The sequence below is a fragment of the Carassius carassius genome, chromosome 44 (assembly GCF_963082965.1).
Source record: "Carassius carassius chromosome 44, fCarCar2.1, whole genome shotgun sequence".
In the NCBI taxonomy this organism is placed as follows: Eukaryota; Metazoa; Chordata; class Actinopteri; order Cypriniformes; family Cyprinidae; genus Carassius; species Carassius carassius.
In genome coordinates, this window is record NC_081798.1 from 10,062,107 (window position 1) to 10,081,147 (window position 19,041).

Genomic DNA, 19,041 nt, shown 5'->3' on the forward strand with positions numbered 1-19,041 from the left:
AAATTTTATAAACTTACAGATTTTAATTCAATGCTTAAGTTTTACTTCATGTTTGAGTGCAAAATTTGCAAAAGAAAGAAAAATGAAGTAAATCTTATGTATTGTTTTTTTTTCAGTGCAGTAAATTATTGATATTTAATAGCATGCTTTTTTTTTCTTTACAGTGATAAGCATTACATAATGTAAAATTTACAAACAAAGAGTCTACTCTACTTTTAAAAAATCTACTGGAAACTTAAACATTTCTATTTAAAGCTACTAATAATTATGTTTAGGCTTTTACTTGTCAATTGTTTGTAAATTAACTAGCCTTTTCTGAGTGAGAATCGTTTCCAAGCTTTTTTTCAAGTAAATCCTACTCAAAACTTTTTACAGTATACACAGACTAAAAATCTCTCCCTAGAGTACCCAACTATTGGGTTGACGTATCTGCCAATTACTCATAAGTAGTACTTCCCTTAATTAAAAAACAGAGTAGAACAGGACCGATTACATGGCAACAGCAGTACTGGTTAACGTGATTCAAAATCCCAGTTTCTTCCAAAAGCACTTCCAAAGCAAACTCCGTGCTTTGCGAGGTGTAGCGAGTGCCCTCTCTGCCAGCTCCACCTGGTGAGCCGCTACGCTTTCTGCCCACCTACTCTGTGTTGAGCGGCGGGGTACGAGTGGGATGGGGCAAGGTGAGGCTGGTGGGCGGGTGGCCAGGCGGGAGCTTCCTGACACAGGGGCCAACCACACAGCAGGATCAAACTGGCTAAGGCATGAATCACCAGTACTCCCACCACCGACACAGCCACTTCTGCTGCTGCCACAATTAACAACACAGAGAGGCTACAAATTAAATATTTGCAACAACAGACCTAAAACTGCACACTAGATTTTAAATTCTGAAGGACTATAAGGTAAATATATATTTTTAGAAAATGTTGGCAGAAAAAAACATGCAGACAACTTTTATCTTAGCATTTTAATAATTTCATATCAGGAGTACGTTTAAAAATGAAATGCCCGACAGCGTAATGATCCTGGCTGGAGGATTAAACTGAAAATCAGAGTGTGCTGAAGCAATTTTACATCTTAATATTCCAAACCCCGCACACCAAGCCTGAGTCGAGAGATATGATGAGTGCAATACCTGTGCTTCCACATTTAAATAAAAGCAAGGGGAGCTGGGATTTGGGCTGTTGAGTTACTTAAGAGATAATGTTCCCAGCTCGCAAGTAAATAACGCCCTGAGGGGGTGTGAAGCAGTCCCCCAAATCACTTATTAGGGGAAAAAAAATGGTCAATCACCTCTGGTTTTCATTATGTTGGCTGCCCAGCAGGGGGGGCAACCTTTGATCTGTTTAGGTTGGTGAGCATTTGCATTTCATAATGAGATCAAAGAAGAAGGACCGGACACTCCACAAGTGCCGACAGCGTTTTTAAACAGGGCAAGACTCAAACTTGCCAACCGCATTTATCCATTAGAGCAGGCTGAAACAGCTTTGGAGCATCAGCGGCTACTGCGTTTGTGAGGAATTAAGCATTTGCACACTTTTTTGCCTGCACGCAGGTGTGGAAATGCGAGAATATCATGCCAGTAGCGATGGAAGAGATTCAAGAACAAACATTTCAAGCATATTTAAACTGGTTAAGATGCGAGAACTGCTTGGGATTTTCAGTGGCTCTTCAGATGAGCCGTCTCCTGCACATTGAGATTCAGATTTTGGGTTTGAAAGTGAGTAGAGCGATGACCTGAAAAGTCACCCAGCCTTCCCGAAGCACTGCTGGTAAATCATCAGGGAGCAATTAGGCGAGAAAGTGCCAGAACCACATTGTGTATTCTGCGGAGCAGCAGCCGTGGCAAAGCCATCATAAGCAGGCTGTGCTGTCACATCTGCTAGCACTGCACGTTTTCTGAGTGCCTGATCAGATTACGGCCTGCTCTGTGGCTGGATTACAAACCTGTTGTGTAAACAGATTGAAAATTCTCGGAGGATAACAAGAGCTTTCACGTTGCTTGGGTCCTCCATAATCCTCTAACATCTATACATTTAATGCTTTTAAACTGAGGTTTAGCCTTCACTCCGTTACAGCTTCTATATAAGTGCTCTGATGTCAAACAGGATGCTGAAACGCTCTGATCAGGTGGGTGCGATGGCTTTTGCTTTACCAGAAGCAGCTTTCAGTGTCAAATGCATAAACTCAGATGGTGACGGGTTCTAAGCATCTTGACAGCATTAAACATCTCATCAGTGACAAGTGGGTTTGACTGGGAACAGTGAGCCTCTCAACCCAATAGACGGCAAATTAATCTCATTTGCTCTTTCACTCTTTACACTGAGGTAGCTTGCATGCAGATAATTGGGATTATGAAAACTGGTCAAAGATGAGTATAATACATAAGAGCTTTCAAAAGGGATGATGGATTATTTCTATTATTTTGCAGTATTTCTGTTTCACGTGTCTCACTTTATGGGGCTGCATCAGGTCACACTGCACAGACGCAGGCAACGTCACTTCCTCAAGCCCCACTCGTGGCATTATTTAGAAGACAACAACAAACAAAAGTTAAGGGTCCAATGTTTGTAATTCTTGTTTGTAAAACAAGTTTGGTTGATAAAATAAATGTTGTAAATACATATCAGAGCGCCTTCCGTGTCTGGAATGGATGTATTCTTGAGTCTATAAGGAAACAAAAATATAATAAGATTACCTTGTTTGAAATGGGTTTGGCTAAAATAAAATTTTGGTTTCGTCTATACTACTAGGTACTTATACTATACTGACTGGGATAAATAGAATTTCATTACTAAAAAAAAAGACTAAAATATTTTCATTGACTAAAACTAGACAAAAATAGTCATGGATAATTCTGACTAAAATTAGACTAAAATGCTCAGGCTTTTAGTTGACAAACTTGACTAGACTAAAAAGGAGTATGAACGTGACAAACTAATAAAAACTAAAATGACAGCTTCACACAAAGACTAGACTATACCTAAAATTAAAACCAAAAAAATACATAAATAAATAAAAATTGGGATATAAACCTGCCTGCATCAAAAATGTTGAGATGAAAAAGGAGCTTTATCGTATTCATTTTAGCATTCCAAAACATTCCTCAATGTTATAAGCTATGAAAAAAAAAAAAAACTCTATACTAACGATTTCAAAAGTAACAGTACTTTGGTCGATACAATACTCTTTGAAGAATAGAAAATTCAAATGGCCTTTTATTTGAAATTTAAATCTTTTGTAAAATTACAAATTAGTTATTGTCACTTTTGATTAATGTGATGTGTTCTTGAGGAATAAAAACATGAATTTCTTTTTAAAAAAATTATTTAAAATATTAATGACCCCAAGCTTTTAACCAGTAGTGTATAGGAATATAGTCCCACACACTGCGATAGTGTAAACAATTTCAAAGAGTCCCCTTACAAAGCAAATGAGACCGTGTAAAAGCAAAAAAAAGTTCTTTTAAAAGACAAATAATCTGTTCAATTTCACATCACTGTGAAAAATTTTATATAGACCATAAAAAAAACGCAAGTATATAATATATATAAAAACCATTGAGCAGTAAGTAAAATTCTGCATTTTCTGCACAAAAAAATAAGTTAATTTCTAACCCTGGTGACAACCCAACTCTACAGTAACCAGTTTCATAATATTGCAGACAGAATGTGCTAAAATCCATCTCAGGCTGCATATCTGTCTCCCCTAATATAGCGTTAATTTTTTTTGACCTTGATGAATTATCTATTCTTATTGACAGCACTTATTGATATTTCTTAAAAGCGTTGGCTAATGGAGTTCTATTGAGATGACTAAATGAGTTGCTGCCGCCTGGATTAGCCTGGTCTCATCTCTCCGGCACAGCTAGAATTATCATAGAGAACAGACGTGTGCGTGCACTGGGTCGTAAATTCCTGCTGCCGACATCTCAGGGGGGATGTGGAGAGATAGAGGGTGATGACTGCACACAGACCTACATTCACCCCAGCCACGCTCGGTATATGTGTGAATGCGCAAATATAGCAGCGTGCACTTCAGAGACAAAGGATCTCTCTAAAATTATAGTCAATAGCGGTCGGAGTGAGATTCGCGCGTTCTGGTCTATTAAAAGAAACACTTGTATTGCTGTTATACAATTCTTAACACCAACTCTGTAGCTCTGTTTTCCCATCAATACACGCTCTTCCGTCTGTGAGATCCATTTGTGCTGCAATATCCTGAAAGCCATTTTCCACATCACATAGTTGGATCGCAAGCACTTTCACAAAGAGTGACCAGTGTGTCTTTGATTTCAGCTATATGCTTAACTTATATTTACATAAATAAAAATAAGAAAAGGAACTGTATCCGATTATCGAACTATTCATTACTTTTAACATTTAAACGAATACTACACACACTACAGAATGCATATTTAAACTGTCATACTGCTAGATTCTTAATAATAGCTTATAATAGCTATTACAATACATGATATAGAGATGGAATGTGGCAATTAGCAGCCATCAGGCTTAACAGCGGTAGGTCGCCTTTTTCCATGAGGCTTTTGAAAAAAGGTTAAATTCCAGCAAAATGGAAAGCCGTCCCTTGCTAAACGTGTCAGGGCAGCAACCTTGTACAGCGATTTCAGTGAATTCAGTGAAAAACGCAGAAATCCATTTGTTATGTCTGCCCACCGTCTAAAATGTGTGCAGAGGGGGGAGGGGAAAGGAAAAGAGAAATGCTGATGTCACAAAAGGCATTACAGGTGCTAGCAAGCAATTTAACTTACAACCATCTTCCCAGGTACCACGGACAAAGTGTGAGGCCGTTTCTAGCAAGAGAATAAAAAGGTTCATTTTAAATGAGTAAAAGCACCACGTTGACCCCAAAAATGTGCAAATACAAATCTTTTCGGCGGAAATAGCGTTATGCTTCTGGAGGGAAGAAAACGTAAGGAAATAGGATTGATAAATATGCAATTGAAACTCTCCTGCTCTGTAATCCACAGACAACAATGGGGTGGAAGTGTATGGAGCCACATGTTTGATTTGTTATTTTGATGATAGTTAGCAAGTAACATATTTATTTCTTAAACATACTTTAACGTGATTTTTAAACTTAAAAAATCATGTGTTGCTCTCATATCTACACTGACTTAAATATCCGTTTTAAAGCAGAGCAAAAGAGGGTGGTGTGTGTGAAAATATGCTCACCAACAGAAAGACGCACACACACACACACACACACACACACACACACACACACACACAAGCATGCACGGGGACACGTCTCTCATGGATATGAACCACGTACATCTTGTGCCTGCAATAAAGCTGTGCTACCGATTCTATTGCCAATAAATGTCAACTGATTGGAAAGCTCATTCTAATATCAATTTCCATCTTCACTCTTTAAAAGGCAATCAGCACAGCTTCATCTCTATATATCATATGCTCCTTGAGATGGTGACACAGCAATGGCACTCTCCAACATAATGGACTTCTATCAAGGCATCTGGCATGAATAATACAAGCCATGAAAGGCCGTTTTTTTCCCCTCTTCTATGGCTTGTGTGGCTGGATCTGGCTGGGTGAATATCAACACACTTCCTTCTCACACACGTGTCTCCAAAATGAGCCTTTATTTTCTTGTGTCACAAGACAAGGTATTGTGTCAAATATTAATGGTCATAAACAGATCCGAATCGCTCTTTGCAAAACAGCAGCGTTGCTGTTGCTTTGATATTTTTGAAATGCTCCTTGGTGAGGAAAGGAAGAAAAAAAAAAAGTCTTGACGGTATAGGAAATGAGAATAATTTCACACATTAACCTTGGCAGTCTCCTCTGACTAAATTCAGGGCTGATTCAGTACACTGATTGAATTTAAGTGGAGGGATGTCACTCTTGTGCATGCAAATGTCTCTGACGGGTAGAAAGCAAATAATGACAAATTAACTGGCGCTTACAGTCAGCACCTCTCCTCTTACCTTCCACCCGCTGCCGGCTTCCCTGTAATAGGGGAAATTGTCACAGATCCACTGGTAGATCTCGCTCAGTGTCATTTTCTTCTTTGGCGAGCTGTTTATGGCAAACGTGATGAGGCTGGCGTAGCTGTACGGTGGTTTGCCATCCTTGTGCTGCTGCACCTCCTCCTGGTCCAGTGTGGTGTTGGGGTCCAGCAGGGCGCTCTTCTTCGCCATGCCCGGCCCGTGAATGTTCTGGGCGTCCGATTTCTGAATGGCCGCCCGCATGGTCAGCTGCGGCAGCCAGTCCATGGAGGTCAAGCTGCTCTCCAGCTCTGACGTCATGGTGGCAGGTCGAGTGGTGGCGGCGGCAAAGGAGGGGTGACAATCCGGTGCGGCGACGACGAGGAGGCTCCCTCAGATCACTGTTTTTGTTGGCGTCTCTCAAAAACAAAACCTGTGGAGAAGAGCAATAGAGGGGATCATTATATTGCCTGACACTGTCAGGATATGAGCGACTGCTTTTGAAGCGCGCCAACACTTCAATAGTTAGAACCACTCCAGCTGGAACCAATGTCATTTTAATTAGCACATTCAAATAGGCAGCATTTCTCTTTGGAGAGAAGCTCTAGAACAGACGCAGATCTGCAGACATAAAAAAACTAAAAAAAAAACACTGAGCTGCACAGACCGGTCAAGCCGTCTGGCCCACCTCCTACCTCCGGCCTGCACCCTGCAGCTGACTCGCACAACTGTAATCCGAGCTGCAAACTGAGTAAATGCTGCGGAATTGTTTTCACAACTGCCAGCCAAATGGGGGAATGGTTCACAAGGAATTCCAATTCTCCTGAGGGTAGCGTAACCCTTTCTATCTCCCTCTATCCTTCCCCAGGACTCGACAATGTGAGCATTTCACTTGCATTTGCGACTAAAAATAGACGTGTGCTAACTGGAAAATTTATTTAGGAGCATGAGTGGGAATAAAATATATTAAACATCCTAACTTATATGGCAGCCTATAAGAAAAGTAATACATTTCTTCAATTTATTTACGGAAAAACAGTGATACATCCTCATATGATTATTTAACTTTATAAACAATTTCATTTAAATAGCACATATGAGAAGGTGCACATTTGACACTAGATGGCACTGACAGAGGCAGAAATGCAACTATTACCCTGGCAACCCTGTAAACAAGGAAGCTGGCTTTCTGTTTCAGTCATATCGATATTTAGATTTGCTTTAGTCTTCACCATAGCATCAAATAATTCACACTTAAAAACTTAATGAGCTATTTATTTTAAAACTTAAACATTTTTTATTATATTTTAATCTAACCTAAAACATGACCTACCCGTAGGCCAATACTGACCGATATGTAATTATTGTTCAATAACACTTAACAGGTTCCATCAACATTAGTTAATATGAAATAACGATGACTGCATTTATTAATCTTAGTTCATGTTCATTTCAACATTTAATAATACATTATAAAATCAAAATTTGTATCTGCTAATATTATTAAATGTAGCTTACATAAACTAACAATAAATAGTGATATTTATCAACATTAACAAATAATATTAACTACTCCAACAATAAGCTATTGCACATTGTTCGTTAATGTTAACCTGCTTTAAAGTCAACTAATGGGACACTATTGTAAAGTGTTACCTATTGTTCTTTCGTTCATTTGAACTTAAATGTTTTGCACTCTAATCTTGAAACACTTGTTTACTTTATACTTCTGTGTATTTTTTAATTAAAGCCTTTCTTAAGTAAAAGATCTTTGATTAAGTTATTTAACCTGTTAGGACAACACTTTTTCCCCCTTTCTAAATTAATAGGACTACAAATAATTACATAATTAGTCTGTCTGAAGTCTGAATAATAATAATAATAATAAAAACCTTTTGTATTTTCTGTATTCTGATAAATTAAATAATTATATTTGTAAAAGTCCCTTTATACCCCCATATTAAGCTAAAACACAAAAATTTGCATTGCCCCCCTAATTTTTTTTTATGTGTTCCTATTTTTCAACTTAGCAGCACACGTGCTCTTTGGGAAAAAGGTAAGCATCAAGCCCTGTTCCCCCCTCCATCTCTCTGCATTGTAAACAGGCCTCAGTGTCGCCGTTTTGCAGCACGATCTCTCATTCCCGTCTGTGGCTACACCCCACACCCACAAACAACCTTGTGTTTTAGGCACGGTGCCCTCTCTGGCTCAAAATAGCAGCAAAAGTGTCCAGTCACATAGGCACAGGGTCGGGTGGCATAATCAATCTACACTTCGCACAGAACATCTTATTGTTAAAATGACAACACGACTGGAAAAAAGGCACTGGGGAGGGAATATCCCACATATTATTCAGACGAACCTCGGTTTAAAAATACCTCCTCAGTTCTCTCGGGAACCTCATTGAAATTCCTCTAGAATGGTGGAAAGCGAGCGCAAGCCTCTGAAATCTGATAAATGAGATGTCTGTGAGGCCAGTGCTATGACAGACTGTGTTTTTTTCATCATTCTGTCATTTCCATAAAGGTGAGTCAGGACCCTCTAATTTAAAAGATTTTTTCCAGCACAAGGATGGGACCTCTCTGATCCAGCTGTATGAAGTGCAAACTTAAAATTCTAATTTAACATCTTCGTCATTCACATATAGAAAATGAGCAACTTTGGGCACTTGCTAATTAAATTAAATCAAATTTATACGCAGTGGACTCTTCAAAAAAATCATGCATCCAATCTGATTTTCACATAGACTGCAGAAATAAACTGCATTGACAAACTGAAAATGCTGCATGTTGCAACAAACAGGCAACCGCCCTGAAAGCAATGCCAGGCAGACGGCAGCCATATAAATGTGAAAGGTAAGACAACTATCCATATACTGCTAAAATAAACAGTCTGAATTTGCGTTTGGAAAACATTTTCTGCCACATGCATAAATGTAATTATATGGTTAGCCAGTATTCTGAAGGTTTTCAGAGTCACCTTATCAACACATCAAAAATCTACACAAAATAGTAGATGGCATTAATTAATGTCCTGTGGTGACATGTTAATTTCATCTCAAACTATTTTAAACAGATTTTGCTTATTTTTCACAACGAATGCAACATTTATTACCTTAAATTAAACTTCATGAGAACCATTTATTTAATTTTTTTAAATTATTTAAAACAATACCCATTCAAAATACATTTAAACCCAAACACTTGACATTGATTCAGAAAAAAAAGGCTCATGGATATGTCTGATAACAACAGTTTCTTCAATAAAGGAGAATTTGCAGGCTTTGCCCTCGTTGATTATGACCATATGCATTTAAAAGTAAAGACTTCACAAGAAACACCAAAGCTGACTCTAGCAGATAAAACTGTGGGCAGCGGAGTCAGAATTGCTCAGAAAAACTTTGAAGTATTGATCAAAATAAAAGAGTTTGATATAAAAAAGCATGCAAAAAAAGAAAGAAAGCTGCAATAAAAAACTGAAGCAAAGTTCAAAACTTTCACATCAAGTTTTAACTAAAAAGTCATCTGATTTTTTTGGATAGTTAAGAGTGACCAGAACGATGCTAAAATTCTTCAAGTGAACTTATAAAACACACACTATAGAACAGTTCTTATAACAAAAAAAAAGCTGATTGGATGTTAATTTGGACTTAGGATAAATAATTGTAATATCTGTGTGGCTGTTCATGCCAAGTGCATAATGCACAATGTATTTTAAGGCTTTGACTAATGAAGTAATACATTACAAACATGCCAAATGATGCATACAGAATGATGAAATCTGCAGATAAATTTTTAGGTCTCAAGCATCACCTACTTGCTACAGGGCTGCTGCTATTTTGACTCAATGCACATCACCCAGGAATGCACTTCTGTGGTAATCAGCGCACCTCTGCAGTGCCAGGCAGTAAAATGTAGCCTGCATCTCCCCTCATTAACAGTGGTATCTGTACAAATGACTCAGTTACAGGCCCGTGCTGCAGAGGAACATGCATTAAAGGGATACTCCTCCCCAAAATGAACATTTTGTCATAAATAACTTACCCCCATTTCATTCCAAACCCGTAAAAGCTTCGTTTGTCTTCGAAGATATAACAAAATTTGGAAGAAAACCGTGAGGCTTGTGATTGTCTCATATACTGCCAAGTAAGTTACATTGTCAAGTGAAAATTTTTAACTTTTGTGATGTGTTATATTAAAATATTAAAAGTGATGTGTAATATTATACAAGACCTGTGCATTAACCTGCTGCTGTCTGGGTCATTTATGTAAATCAAACAACAAAAGAAAAGGTTAAATACTCTTGACTGATATTGACTGAATATCTTTTGCAGCTTTAATTAATAATCAGTTTATTTGCAATTAATTAACTAAACTATGCAGTGATTATTTTTACATTCGATTATATGTCTGTATTATTTATTCTACATGCATGCTTCTGTTAAGTAATAACATTGTTAAAATAATTTATAAACAAATCACTACCCTCTGAATTGTAACCAAATTTAATCATGAAGCAAGTGAAGATTCACACCTATATTTAATGCACATTTGTTATCTGACAAAAGGTTAAACTTTTAAATGTTTAAGATGCTTAAAAAAAAAAAGTTGCCTTCCCCAAGTGAAATAAAATAAGTACTAAAATGCCTAAGTTAAAGCAAATTCCTATAGATTAAAGCAAAATTTAAATATTTATAAAAAATAATAAAAGCACATAAGAAGTATGCACTGAAAAGTGTATAAAACGAATAATAAAATTACATACATTAACAGGGCTTGAATTTGGGGTGCGGGATTGTGCATAATTCTACCGATTCCTGTGGTTTTCACATTTGTAATGCCGGATATTCCTGCAAACATTTCAATATGAAAGAATGTATTTGTGAACCCTGTCATTATGTCCTGACAGTAGAATATGAGACAGATAATCTGTGAAAAAAATCTAACTCCTCTGGCTCCTCCCAGTGGTCCTGTTGCCATTTGCAGAAATACACCGCTCCCGGTAAGAAACAACCAATCAGAGCTGCAGTCCGTAACTTTTTTTGTGTTCAAGATTTACAAAATGTATATAATAAGCGAGTACACCATGAATCCATTTTCCAAACCGTGTTTTTAGCCTGTCCTGAATCACTAGGGTACATCTATAATAAGTGTTTATATTCGGACTATTTTACATTGCTTCGGGGGTACCGCGGCGGAGTAACCCGGTACCTTTGTGATTCTTCATAGACATAAACAGAGAGAAGTAGCTCCGGCTACAATGTTCTTCCGCAAGACCAAGGCAGTTCTGTTTATTAACCGCTAGAGCGTCAAAAGTTACGGACTGCAGCTTTAAAGTGTAAGAGTATACATTGTGCTGGTATAATTGTAGTGCCCTGTGATTTCCGTGATGCAGAAAACGCGGACGGAATCCAGTCATAAGAACAGAATTCACAGTTTAACGCGGAATGTCATGGAATTGGTCAAATTTTGAATGAATTAATCAAAAGTAGGTCTTTACACAAATCAAAGTCACGATATGGACTAGTATCTGTAACTATTAAGCCTTAAAAAGGCTATTTAAATATGAATCCTGCATGATCTGCGTGACTAATGAATGGTGCAGACGCGAGGTTTCATTTATACTGAAGCGTGTGTGACGCTCGCGGTGATTTCAGCTTCTGTTGTCTCTCTAAATGAAGACGTAAAACTCATTTTTTCAGTATAATGTACATGAGCCTACTACTGCTACTAAAATGAAACAAACATTATTTGATTAAGGAATAAATCACACAACATTTCTTCCATGTTTTCATTTTCATAGTAAATCCCCTTTGTTTGGCAAAAAAAGATTGCTTATTTTTTTGTAATTAAAAGATAAATGAAATTAATGTTTCATGCCTTGATCTGATAACCTGAAAAATAACAAGGGGGAAATAACAGAATTTTGAAAAAAAAGATTAAATGGAATTTAGGAAAAAATAAAATGGATTTTGTGGCAATTTCAACATTTACTTTTATTATTACTTTTACTACTATTACTACTACTAGTATGATTCAGTACCATTTTTTTTTATATATATAAAGCACTATTTTAGTTTTTGTTCAGTATGCATTTTAAAAAATCGGTTAATTAATCTGTATCGGCCAGTGTGATCGAACCTAGCTATCAGTATCGGCAAAATCCATTATCGGTCAGCCTAACATGTATATGTAAGTTATATGCAAAAGGTACATTTTACTAACAAGGCCATTTTTGGAACAATGAGAGTGGTTTAGTAACAACTCACAAACTGTGAAAAAATGCTCTGAGTATTAATTTATTTTGCAAGGTAAAATATACAAAGGCATATGTGATCCTACTGTAATTCAAAGATGACAATTACTGGGAGTAATCTCTTTCCAAATCTCAATATCATCCGATCACAGTGTTAAGAGAAAATGTTAATTGCTTTGGCACGCTGTATGCTCTCTCAGACGCCATTTCTACGAATCAAAACGTGAACAATAAATATTTACTTTACGGAACGAACGCGAGCAAACTCGTGTGTGTACATGGATGTGTGGATTAGTAAACAGACTTGCTGTGGAGAAGGGGGGGGGGGGGGGGTAACTTGGCTTCGCCAGAGGGGAATCACTCTCTGTGAGCTCCTTCCACAGTGCCTGAAGACCTGGCACACCGCTTCACAACAACAACAGTGATGTAACCTAGTAACAAGCCTTTGGCTTTTCTACTCCTAACCGAAACTCTGGCCATGTCTTCTACATCAACAACATTATTACGCATGTAGAAAGGCTTGTGTTGTCTTAGCAATCATGAAAGGGAAAACAGGGAGGGGTGGGAAACACGCTCACCTGCCCCAAAGTAAAAAGGAGATTCCTCATTTTTTCCAATGCCCTAGGCACTGCTCTCGAGTTATTTTTGAAAACAAGAATAACTAAAATAGCAACGGCTCATTGTGCCTGAATGTCGAGTGCTGTAATTGTTCGCTGCCCAAAGACTCATCTTCATTATATGGAAAAGTAGGTAACAGCACCAGCTTTTAAATGTCAGTCTACCCTCTCCATTAAAGGCTTAATGGTTGCATTGAAACCACCCCCAGAATGAGTGCATTAATAACCCAGTCATTACTCGCATTTTTAGGATGTGTCAATTATCGCTCTGCTGCGCACACTGCCAGCCAAGCGCATTGTTCGGCTTATTACAGCCTGAAGCAGATCAGGGATTGTCACAGTGAGACTGCCGCTCATCCTGGCCTCTTGGATGCCATCGCTGATTTCGGGCCTGCCAGAGAGACTACTTTAAGGCAGCGTGCACAGACCGGGAGATCCCAGGTGTCGGAGTAGCCCTGTGCCAGTAACGAGGTCTGTCAGATACACATTGGCCAAGGTGCTGTGTCCTCCTAGTGCTAATCTCATTGCTTTACATGAGGGCAGATTCCCGCCTCTCCAGATCAGCCGTCTACAGGGGACGCATGCATGCACTCCATAATTAATCTGCCAGTCACAGCAAAGTGCCACTCTGGCTGGAAAGAAATGGAGAGCTGCATGCATACGAGCAGCTCATAATCATAAATGTAGCACCGTGTTAATGGTAGGTTAATGTGTAAGCCGCAGGATTTTCAAAAGCACAAAGGGCCAGGAATGCAGCGAAGACAAATGAACACTGAATTCCCACCCAATGCGCTCTTTTTTATTGTTCAATTCATTTTTACAAAAAAGCAAAATCATTTTTAATGATATATAATTCAATGTAGCATTGCCGTGGTGGTAATCTACCAACTACTGCCGGTGGTCCGGTGTTAAGATCTATCTATCTATCTATATAGGGTTGGGTATCGATTGGGTTTTATTCGATACCGGTGCCATTTTAATACTTTTAAAACGATACTGGTGCCTATACGGTGCCTGAATCGATACCTCTATCAAAATAAATAAATAAAATAAAAAAGCCTAAAAAGGATAACATTAAAGAACATTTAAAAGACTTAAAATAAATCCATAGCATTCACACGCTCCTTGGATGCTCTAATTCCCAATTTATGCTTCCCTTACTCTAAGGCTAATAAATGTATTTCACGATCAGGGTCATTATTTAGGGTCAGAGTTGTATTGCAGGGAGCCAAATAGAACTATGAATGAACGATCCATGGTTCTGCTCGAAGGATGTAACGCTAAGTTACATGCCCCATTGCCCCATTCCATTTCTGATAAACTCCAGCACTCTGACACAAAGGACAATTGGATTTGCAATGTTTACTTTGTCGCGTCCAGTGTGGGGAAAAGACAAGAAAATATGACTAGCCATATTTCACCTGCAGATTCACCAGTAAAAAGGTGGGTAAACAAGTTTAGACGGTAAGTAGTCTAGTTAAGTAGTACTATTGAATCACAATATGTCAAAACCAAGATCATGTCTGAGAGGATGCGTATGTATTTATGTGTATATATATATATATATATATATATATATATATATATATATATATATATATATATATATATATATATATATTAGGGCTGCACGATATTGGGAAAAAATGACATTGCGATATTTTATTTTTCTGCGATATATATTGCGATATGAAATCTAATCAAATTTTTTCTTACAAACAAAAATGGGGTGAACACACTTTCTCATTTTACATTTCTCATTCTCATTTTAATTGATTAATATGCGCTCTCTCTCTCTCTCTCTCGCTCTCTCGATGACCTCAAATTAGATGTATTGCCGCGTCACAGGAACCTTTTTTGCAGCACATTTTGCATATCGGCTCATCTATATTAGTTGGCTCGTCCTTTTCATTGGGTTGAAAGCCAAAAGGTTCCCAAACTGGCAACGTGACATTAGGTTTTGGGACGAGATCAAGCGTCTCCCATCGTTTCAGCCGGCCTATTCAAAACAAACGAAGCACCATAAAGCTACAACGGCTCGTGAGAAAATTACAGTTGTAACCATATTGTATCATTAATTTATTTAACGTTGAATGACAAATTTTCACAGTGACAAATTTAAAAAAAAAAACAATAAGGCCACAGCCTCATAAAAAAAAAAAAAAAAAAAACCTGAACACTGCGGTTGCCGCGGTTTCTACGGTTGCTATCTTTCCTCTGCGGTTTGCTTGTCAATAGCGCGGTATTACAATATTGCGGTTATCGCGACAGCCCTAGGTGCACATAAGAAAATATTTTTCTTTACAATAGGTGGGCTCAGCAGAAAAAGCATGGGAACCACTGCCCAAAAGAATCATATGAACTTGAGGACAATGGGCATCTGATGACCCCTTTAAACATTTTCTGCCTATTTAACCAAGATTGAATAGCAAACATCTAAGTGAAGTGAAGTGACATTCAGCCAAGTATGGTGACCCATACTCAGAATTAGTGCTCTGCATTTAACCCATCCGAAATGCACACACACAGAGCAGTGAACACACACACACACACTGTGAGCACACACCCGGAGCAGTGGGCAGCCATTTATGCTGCGGCGCCCGGGGAGCAGTTGGGGGTTCAATGCCTTGCTCAAGGGCACCTAAGTCGTGGTATTGAGGGTGGAGAGAGAACTGTACATGCACTCCCCCCACCCACAATTCCTGCCGGCCCGGGACTCGAACTCACAACCTTTCGATTGGGAGTCCGACTCTCTAACCATTAGGCCACGACTTCCCCATCTATATAGTCATTGGGGAAATGAAATCAAAAACAACAAAAACACATCATGACTAAAACATTAGTCCATCAGAGTGCTAAATAATGATTGTTATGGTGCAACCTTCATTCTCACAACATAACTATTCTAAGCAGACCTCAGATTGCATGATGCAGAATGCAAAGAACGAAAAGGTAAAACAAATTAATTTTATCCTTTACGACTGAATCAAATATCAGCCTCCAGCTGCAGACACTGCACTTGTGCCTACTGAGAGAGCAGAAAAAAAGTCCTTACAGGCTAATCAGCTGCAGGATGTCACATGGGGTTAAAAGCAGAGACAACAGGCTTTGTAACCTCTGATGCAGATACACTCAAATAATTACTGAAAGAGAGGAAGGAATTTGAATTTATGCAAGAGTAATTATGCCATTTGGGGATATTAGAGAGATTTTCTCAGCAGTCTGCCACCACTCGCAGTGCTTTTCAGAGACGGGCAACTAAGAGCGGCACACGCTGACAAACACAAGGCCTTCTGCTCATTGTGCAATCTGCGGGCCCTTACAAAATGATGCTCAGCATTCCAGTAATTCAATAAGCCCTACCAGTGAATTACAACCCTGATCAGGAGGGGGATTGTCCCTGGCAGCTAGGCTGGGAGGTGCCCTTTGTTTACGAAGCAGTGCCGCTGCCCTGACACCAACCATGCGAACTCAATTACACTGCTTTGTGAGCCTGCGGCCCCCATATTAACACATATTCTCCCCTGAGAAGCGTCAACCAGTGCCAGCCTGGCAGCCATTTGCCAAAAAGCCCGCTGTTGAATCTCAAATAAAGCACTTAAGGCTCTGGCAAAATAATCATTTGTCCCTGGCATTCTTGAAAGCCCCCTTTCTCATCAGAATTCCCTGTTCCTTTCCTTGGCAATTAAACGCTAAGGTCTTTGACACTCTGCAGCAAGGCAGCACAATGGGACCTCAGAGCAGTGCAGACACAATTCAATGTTCACTTGCATTATATATATATATATATATATATATATATATATATATATATATATATATATATATATATATATATATATATATATATAAAGATATAAAATAAAATGAAATGAGAGACAATCACTTATGCATGTAACATTCTATTGATTAAGATATGCATCTTAACTTTCAGATGGGAAGGCTCTTTAATAAAAGATCTAAATTTCTGGAGTTTGTCGGAACTAAATTAACGTTAATTGCTCTACTCTAGGTATAATGACAAACATTTCTACTACTGATAAATCACACTCATATGTAATTTTTGTCTAATTCCAAAATATATACCTTCGGAATATTCTGACAGTTTATCGTGATCTATCAGGTTAAATCCATCACACTTCTATAACTATTAAGTCACAACGAACAAATAAACAACCTGAAATAAACGAACTGAATGGCTTTAGCCATTTCAAGTTCATCTCACGTAGGCCTAAAATTGTCAACACTTGGAATGACATTAACACTTGGGTTATAATTAAACCCGTTTTGCTTTTCAATCAATATCCAATCTCTCAGAAGTAATTAACAACATATTAAAGAGTTTATTGCCTGGCAGAGCTGGCTGCTGCAGCATCATTAACTGTTAAAATGTGACTCTTTGACACCTACAGTCATTTAGCAGCTTTTTACTGCAACAACCCCCCACCCCCTTCTCTTGGCTGTCATTCCAGCATCCTCCTCAAAATGAAACACATTACCTTCCGGCGGGTGCAGATTCGCATTAGGACTCGCACACAATGGCAGACACCAAAAAAAGAAGTTGCAGAACATGAGAGAAAGAGAAGAGAGATGCATAATCTGTGTCAAACACAATGCACAGTAATTATGAATTTGCACTTTGATGGATCATTAAATCAGATGTTTAAAAAAATCAAAAACAGAGCAATAATGCAGATATCAACCCGAACACATGCAGAGACAAAAATGCTTCATAAGGTTGTGAGTGTGGTGCATGATGCGTCACACGGGACTAATCCCTTAGGAAATGAAGAACTGAGACAACATGACTCAGAAGGGGAATACCAGCGAGGGCTGATGAAAAAATGGACTAAAGTTGGTGATTTCAAACCCACATGCTTTAGTATTACTGATGCAGCCTTATTTATATTTAGCTAAATGAATAATGTAATGTAATATTTGACGAAGGTTATTCTCAGCAAGTCTGCAAGGTTCAGATTACAGGCTAAAAATGTGAAAGTTCAGTGTTCAGAATTATATTGTTGGCCATGAGGAATATTGCCATTTCTTTATTCATACAAATACACACTCAGAGAGTGCATAAAACTGACCCAAACGATGTGTTTGAAGTGCAATGCATTATAATAAAAAAAAAAAAAACCTACTTTACGTTACTGCATCTAGGGAAAACTCTTAGCGATGTCCCGACAACAATTCAGAAAGCAACAGTTACTGTTCAAAAGCAGCCACCCACTATAAAGACTTACCCCAGAATGATAATGCATTGGAATCTGTGGTTGCACAACGCGGCGGCACACGAGAGATTAGAGGATTAAGTCACAGGTCAGTAGTTTCATCTTTTGTTGATGTTCCAGCTTTCCCATTACTTTTAAAAGACAACGCAGGAAAGCAGCCATGTTATATGAGGCAAGAGGCATGTGTTGTCAATATACTACATTCCCAGGGACACTTTAAGAAATGCAAATGAACACAAAAATGTATAAGATAAATCAGTGCAATACGGCAGAAGTAGGTTACAGGGAAGAAATCAACTGGACCAACCTGCAGAGGAGTTTGACCAGGGATTCCTGGTCATGCAGCTTTATAGTTACACCCAGTCATAAATTCCTCCAAATGATGCCATATATAGAAAGTCCGGACCGAGTCATACTCATGGCTGGGTTTAGCTCTGTTGCTGCACAGTCATCACTTGCAAAAAACAGTAACAGATAGTAATCTATTCTGCATGTAGGGCCCTATTGATTTCCGCGATGCGGAAAACACAGATGGAATTCAGAAATCCAGTCATAAAAACTTAATTTAATATTTAACGCAGAATGTCACAGAATATGTCAGTTTGGATGACTGAATCAAAAGTAGGTCATTACATGTAAATCAAATAACGACATTGAGTAGTATCTGTAAATATTAAGCCACAAAAAGACAAATTTAAACATGAATCATGCATAATCTGTGTGTCTCTGTGTGAATGAAAGGCACAGATGTTCTAGTTCGTCCATTACACATATATTGAAGCGCGCCTGACGCTAGCAGTGATTTCAGAGTCTGCCGCCTCACTTAAAGAGGACATAAATACATGAACATCTCCAGAACTGCTCTGAGAGTACTTCATGAGCATTTTACAGTTTCATTTAAGTAATTCTAACCGTTAGCGTCATATATGCGCAAAGAAATTTAAAGGTATTCATGGCAACCCAT

The 19,041-nt window shown here is 38.3% G+C and overlaps 1 protein-coding gene across 2 annotated transcripts in view; it reads right to left on the reverse strand.

Moving 5' to 3' along the window:
- LOC132126886 (forkhead box protein J3-like) overlaps positions 1 to 19,041 on the reverse strand; it is a 117,871-nt gene that overhangs the window by 60,193 nt on the left and 38,637 nt on the right. For both annotated transcript variants that reach the window (XM_059538482.1, XM_059538483.1), the window contains exon 2: positions 5,972 to 6,404. In XM_059538482.1, coding sequence (XP_059394465.1) covers positions 5,972 to 6,292 — 321 coding nt within the window. In that variant the 5' untranslated portion in view covers positions 6,293 to 6,404. The remainder of the gene's footprint in view (positions 1 to 5,971; positions 6,405 to 19,041) is intronic.